The sequence below is a fragment of the Ostrea edulis genome, chromosome 4 (assembly GCF_947568905.1).
Source record: "Ostrea edulis chromosome 4, xbOstEdul1.1, whole genome shotgun sequence".
Classification (NCBI taxonomy): domain Eukaryota; kingdom Metazoa; phylum Mollusca; class Bivalvia; order Ostreida; family Ostreidae; genus Ostrea; species Ostrea edulis.
In genome coordinates, this window is record NC_079167.1 from 3,176,602 (window position 1) to 3,183,886 (window position 7,285).

Below are 7,285 nucleotides of genomic sequence, written 5' to 3' on the forward strand. Positions count from 1 at the left end.
ATCACTGTAAAAATGGCACGTTTTCATCTGTGGAATGGCCAAAACTAATTCGCACCGCGGTGCTAATAACAGGAGAATATATAGAGACGACGTTCATATAAATACCTCAAAACTTATTCGCACCGCGGTGCTAATAACAGGAGTATATATAGAGAGATGACATTCATATAAATACCTCAAAACTAATTCGCACGGCGGTGCTAATAACAGGAGTATATATAGAGAGACGACATTCATATAAATACCTCAAAACTTATTCGCACCGCGGTGCTAATAACAGGAGTATGTATAGCTGCAATAATGTAGCCCTCTCTGATTTTTTTTTTTTTTTAGGGAGAGAGCTACAACTCCTTAGGATCTCCGTAATGGTGCAAATGCGGGAGTGATTCACTCCCGCAACATTTGCGCTCATTCTAAATATTTCCTGACTTTCTTTACGTAAATAAAATGATATTCTATGTTTCTTAGTCAATATATAAATTTACAACCTGCAACTTTAGATTTGTGAGGTTCTATTCTACCGTTTTCAACAATTTCGATAAATTCCAATTCCTCGATTCATATTTGTGCGCCATGTTTGATGTACTGAAGTTTCAACTTCCGATTGTCAAGTCATTTGCATATGCCATATAAGGTAGTATTTACATCAGTGGACAAGTATGGAGGCGAAAGCTATTTCGTCGGTATTGAAAAGGTTTGAATTAAATATCAAGTTAAAAACCGAACAGCAGAGTGTAAATTCTTTCTGCAACAATATGATTTTCCTTTCTTTGTCGAAGTGGCTCGAGTAACTACATTTTCGCGCTGATTGTCAATGTTTAGGCTTTCATTATCCACCTACGAGATCTCGCGATAACAAGCATGGCGGAGCAGACGAAGAATTTTGCATGCTGTACATTATATTTAATGAAAAACACCTTTATTAGACATGCCCGAGCACAAAGTTGGTACTCCTTTTGGTGTAAACAACATTTGGGACTAATACACAGAGTTTATTATCGGTTATTCATAAAATTATTTTGCACCATTACGGAGATCCTATGGAATTGTAGCCCTATCCCGAAAACGTCAGAATAAAAAAAATTGGATAGGGCTACATTATTGCAGCTAGAGTATGTATAGAGAGATGACATTCATATAAATACCTCAAAACTAATTCGCACAGCGGTGCTAATAACAGGAGTATATATAGAGAGACGATGTTTTAAAAATCAAGATTATAAGCTCCACGAAGGGAAGTATTCCCGGGAAAAGGGTTTCTTTGGGGGAATTCATTAGAAAAATGGGGCTTGGAGATTTTTGGGGGTATCACTGTAAAAATGGCACGTTTTCATCTGTGGAATGGCCAAAACTAATTCGCACCGCGGTGCTAATAACAGGAGTATGTATAGAGAGATGACATTCATATAAATACCTCAAAACTAATTCGCACAGCGGTGCTAATAACAGGAGTATGTATAGAGAGATGACATTCATATAAATACCTCAAAACTTATTCACACCATGGTGCTAACAACAGGAGTATATATAGAGAGACGATGTTTCAAAAGAAGTGATGAAGAAAATGTACTTTTTCTTGTGAGCTTCAAATGTACAAAACCCATATGTAAACACGTAGTAGACGGTCATGCTTTGTGACTCATTCAATAGAATGCCTTCCATCAAATGTACAGGTAGTGTATAGGACTGTTTACAGCCATTTAAAAGGACTTTTAATTCACAACATGTATTACAACACATTCAAAGTCCGTGCAGAAATGAGAACATGGAAATAAAAATTTGAAATGTTCCTGTATGCAATAAATGGTATAATTAACAGTACTTAAAAATGTACACAAATGCATTTCTCCTGTACATGAACTCCAAATACACTGCCCTTTGTACGCAATGAAAAAGACATGGACCTTAACATGATTTTGAATCTATTGTTTTCATTAACAAATACTTCATTTATTCCGTTACTAAAGGACATCGCAATTTATGGCAAAGCCCTCCCCCCTCCCATTCCTGTTTGAATAAAATGCAAATATGCATTACTGTTCATCTTAATACATGGCATTTATTCAGTTGTGACATTAATTTTTAGAGAAACATTTCTTGTCTATAACGGAATAAAGTGCAAATATGCATTAAAGTTCATCTTGAATTTATATTCCGTTATCAAATAAACTGTACAGAAATATTTCTTTTTGTTTATAACGGAGTAAAATGCAAATATGCAATACTGTTCATCTTAATACATGCGATTTATTCCATTATCAAATTAATTTGAAGAGCAACATTTCCTTGTCTTTAACAGAATAAAGTGGAAATATGCATTAGTATTCATTTTAATACATGGCATTTATTCCGTTATCAAATCTACTCTACAGAAATATTACTTTACATGGTCTATAATGGACTAAAATGCAAATACTCATTACTGTTCATCTAAATTAGGCATTTATTCCGTTATGAAATTAATTCTAAAGATACTTTTCTTCTTGACTATAACGGAATAAATGGTACTTTCCTGCAAGCCAAATTTTAGTTTCTAAGGATACATTTATTCCGTTATAAGTTTCATTGAGAATAAGGTAATTTCTAAAAATATAACTAGAGAGTGCATCGGAAAAAATGCCAAAAAAAAAAAAATGCTTAATTCTCTTTGAAAAACACAATAAAGTTCGTAAAGTTTATATATATTTACGTCAATAACGTCAAATATTATTAGCACTGCAGTGCTAATAACAGGATAATGCCGTTTACTTTCTCGCTAGAGAGGGATAATCGAGTGTTCCCAACCTAATTTACTGCATGGTGTCCTTCCTTACCACAGTTTTGTCAAAACCAGTGCTCGAGCTGGGCTTCGCCATTTTCGCCAATGGCGAATTTTTTTCAAAAATGGCGAAAAAAAATTGAAAGTGGCGAAAATCCCTTTTTGCAATAAATTGTATTTTTAATCCTTTGTCAGTGACACATTATCACCTGTTTGTTTATGCAGTCAAAATCTGTTTATTCAGTCAACGCGTGCGACCGGAAATCTCGCGTCGCTCCAGTGCACACAGAGCTGGTCACAGCCTCAGGTAATTTATGGCTGCAAAAAAGTCGGTGATTATGTAATAAAGTACATCGGACAGCTGTTGACCCTGCTTTGGTCAATTGTTTAACATTTAAAGTCTTATTCATTATCGTGTTATCATCTCCACATTAATGTGAATTCTTAACCAGAGAACCGACCGGTAATTAAATTGGCCGTATTATTGTGTATAATGTATATATGAATACATCAATTGTTTGTTTTTGCGGCCAAACTCGTTGATTACAAGATTTTGATGTGCTTGATTTTAGTTCGAATATTTCATAAACAATGCGGTCGGTCACCATTGATATGGCCATAGCAATTTTAATAAATAATTTTCTTTGAAGTTTGGTGCGCAACAGTATAAAAATGCTAATCTCATAAGACTATGCACCCCATTCTATTTTGACACTAAACTTGTAGCTTCTGGCCCTAGTCAGTCTAAAATTAAAAAAAATATCTATGTTTGGCTTTACAGTCAACCCCACCTGCTCAAACATCTGATTCTGTCCAACTTGCAAAATCTTCCATACAAAAACGGAAATTTAATAGGGAATGGTTGAGATACGACTCTAAATTGGGCTTGATGTTTTGTGATATCTGCATTTCGGCCAATGTACACAATGTTTTCACTGAGAGGTGTAGCATCATAAAGTTTATATTTATATGATTTATTATCTGAATTTTGATTTCCATAATAGAATTTATCAAACAAATCAACTTTTTATTATTACAGAAAGAAATGTTTAGGTATGGTAGCTGGATATGAATAAGTAATGTAACTGATTCAAAATGCTAAAACAAGTGTAATGAATAAAATAATATATAATATGATGGAAATAATTGTAAAGCATGTGATTATTTGTGTCGCGCAGCTCCCCGAAAAAGTGGCGAAAGGGAATTCTGGTCCAGTGGGAGCACTGGTCAAAACCCTGTGGACTAAGCCACTTTTACTTTACATAATCAATATTTATAAAATAATATTCACATAAATCTTACAAAGATGTGTGAAAGGAATTAATAGTGTCTACAATTCTGCAAATTACCCCCCAAAAGTAAATCACTCTTAAAACTTCTCGAGGAAACTCGAGCTAATAAATTTCGAATATTTTGGCCCGATTTTGTACAGTTTCCTCTCTTATTTTTGCGCAAGTTTTTCAAACATTTAATCATTGGCTTAAATATACATTATGTCTTCATATATTACCTATTTTGTAGTTACTCGCTTTTGTTAACACAAGGAAAGCTGTTTTGTGAATTTGTCTCACTTAAATGTGATCTCGTACACGACATTATTCATCGTACGAGTTATCTACAAAAATAACCGGATTATCGGACATAATCGAACCCGGACCAATTGAATTTTACGGTGAAGGAATACCGGTGCAGGAACAAACCAAACGTCGAACGTGCTAAATTTCATGAGTATGTGTGTCTGTGAATTGTTGTAATAGTAGGCGAAGGTCGCTGTATTCTGGAAACAATTTTTTTTTCTATATCATGCAATTCATTTAAAGAACATTGATTACCTTGATGAAACAGCTGATTTATGTCAAGTGCCATGTACGATTGTGTAGTTTTGCTTGCGATTTAAACACTAAACTACATTACTTTCCAATCATTTTGTTACTACATCTGCAGTATGTCGCAGAAGCACTACGAATTTCAATTTGTTCATGATTATTATGTGACCTGATAGTGCAACAAGGTCACGGATATTTGAATCGTTTAATAATTTTGATAATTTAAATTGATACATTTCTGGAATTTTTCCATCTTTTTTTTTAATTTACCATCTCATTAACCAGATGATGATCGAATTTTTATTGACCCATTATAATAACCATTTAATTTTTCTCTCAACAGAAAACCTTCACCATGAAACACAAAAGGCATAATTCACTTTTGAGGCCCACAACCACTAAACATGATGTCCCTGTTCTTTTCCAAGAGCCTCATGTCGAGACAGGATTCCGTCATCCTCATCAACCATGGAGTTACTACATTTGCAGTATGTTTCAAAAGCACAACGAGTGTATGAATGTTTGGACACACCTTATTGGCTTGTTGTTGACAATTTCCAGATCCATGGAGTTCGCTAATCAGTATGACTTAATAGGAAATCCACACATGTGGCCTCTAAGTGCAGGGCTTATAACAATGATTATGATGTATCTGTGCAGTACTTGTGCTCATTGCTTTTCTAACAAATCTGAACTAGTCCACTATACTGGTTTTATGGTAGATTATGCTGGCATTGGCATATTTGGCTTGGGGAGTACCATCATACATTATGCTTACTGCATCCATGACACAATGCTGAATTCAGCTCTAAAAATGTTATCGGTTCCAGTAGGAGTAATTTTAGCAGCTTTAGTGTGTATATGTTGCAGTGTGTCCAAAGTTTTCTACAAACGTCCATACCCATTCACTAGAAAGATTTGGCAGATTGGTTCTGTGGGAAGCATCTACACATGGCTTTCCCTGCCAATTCTACACCGTCTGTTTTTGGACAAAGATGGGGAGGATGTTAGTCTGTATCATCACACAGCTCAGATGATTTGGTTTGCCTTGGCAGGATTCTTTTTTGGATCTGACATACCTCAACGATTCTTTCCAGGAAAATTTGATTTTGTTGGGCATAGCCATCAGATTTTCCATATCTGTATCATACTGGTCACCCAGAAACAGCTTGATGGTGTCCATCTGGATATTGAGAAATATCACCGAACCCCAGCTTTTGTTGATGAACCAACTTTTATGGAAACATTTGGGGCAGTTATAATCTTAACAACTGCATGTTTCCTCAATGTTTTGATTTTTTATAAAATTGTCAAATCTAGACTAGCCAAAGAAAGTGTAAAACAAGAGTAGATAAGAATATAGAATTCATTTTAACTTAACAGGTTCAAAGTTAATGTTAAATCACTAGTTTGAAGGACAAATTTTAATTGTTTTTTTGTGGTATGGACCAAATTTTACTATATGAATGCATGACACTTAAACCACATGCAGATTTATTATCAACTTCAAGATACCATAAACATGTATTTTTCCCCCAAAAACCATACGAAATTGACTTTATCAAATCATTTTATACAGAATATTTTAATTTAATTATGTAGGTATATAGACAACAGACATTATTTATTTCTTAGTTTATAATGTTGACATTTTACTACTGCTTATTTATATATGAAGGGCTTTGAAGGCTTACATTACAAAGTTTTATTTGTAATGAACTGTTCATATGTCATATATGATACCAAAAAAAAACCATATTTTAAAGTATTTGATATGTTCATGTATGTTGAATCCTCAACTGTTGATGGTTTGATATTGTGTCTGTTATCAGTGGTTAAGCATCCCTGAGTCACAACACACAGGGTTTCCTTTTACATTAGCTAGTGTTGTTATGTTACATGAAGTCAATCCATTTACATTCCTTATTTCCTTGTTGTGATTTCACTGTGCTCTAAAGTACTTCATCAGTCCTCTGACTGTATCCTGTATTTGATATTGTTACAATTACTGTACCAGTATATTTAGTGAATTTACAAGATCTAAACCTTTGCATAATAATGGCACTAACTTTAAATGAAAGTTGTATATTTCATAGATATACATTAATTACATTTGTACTATATTGAAAGCATAAACTTTTCAAAAAGTATTAGTGGGTAATTTAGTTTTGTTTGTTTTATATGTATATTGAAAATGTATTTAGTGTCTTGAACACATATATTTTATTTCAATAACATCGATTCATGATTATATATGGACAATTATCTTTTGAGTAGAGCAAGTGATTTAGACACAATTTCAAGATTGCCTTACATATATTAATAGGAATTGTATTGTCTTTAGTTCATATATCAAAAGTATATCTGACCTGTGATTTTGTTTATCTACAAGCTGACTTGTCAATAATTTTATTTATAAAGAGGTTTTTAATAGTTTTATTCTATTTTGTTATACTTTTTTCTTTTAGAACTATTCATGAATACAAAACTGGTGGGTTTTTTTTTTTAAATCTTAGTTTTGTTTATAACTCATCACCTGAGGTGAGCTTAAATTTTCTGCATTGAAGTTTGTCTGTGTTGATCTTTTCACTTTTTCAACTTCTCAAGAACCACAAAGCTGGTGGGTTGCTCAGAAAATCTTCCTTCAAGAGCCAGCTGAATGCCTGACAGGATCCAGTTAAGCTTATATAAAAGCTTACTA

General features: G+C 33.6%; 2 protein-coding genes across 3 annotated transcripts in view; one reads left to right on the forward strand and one right to left on the reverse strand.

Moving 5' to 3' along the window:
- The window catches only part of LOC125670532 (focal adhesion kinase 1-like), a 63,308-nt gene extending 58,948 nt beyond the window's left edge, over positions 1-4,360 (reverse strand). Inside the window, exon 1 of one of the 2 annotated variants that reach the window (XM_056161659.1) lies at positions 4,269-4,360. The gene's annotated coding sequence lies outside the window, so the exon portion shown is untranslated. The remainder of the gene's footprint in view (positions 1-4,268) is intronic. The other variant, XM_056161660.1, reaches the window with a different exon arrangement.
- On the forward strand, positions 4,338-7,023 carry LOC125668400 (membrane progestin receptor beta-like). Its single transcript, XM_048902530.2, has 2 exons — positions 4,338-4,486; positions 4,928-7,023. Exon 2 carries the CDS (start codon positions 4,940-4,942, stop codon positions 5,933-5,935), a length of 996 nt encoding a protein of 331 aa, XP_048758487.1. The 5' UTR covers positions 4,338-4,486; positions 4,928-4,939; the 3' UTR covers positions 5,936-7,023.
- Positions 7,024-7,285: the final 262 nt, after the last annotated feature.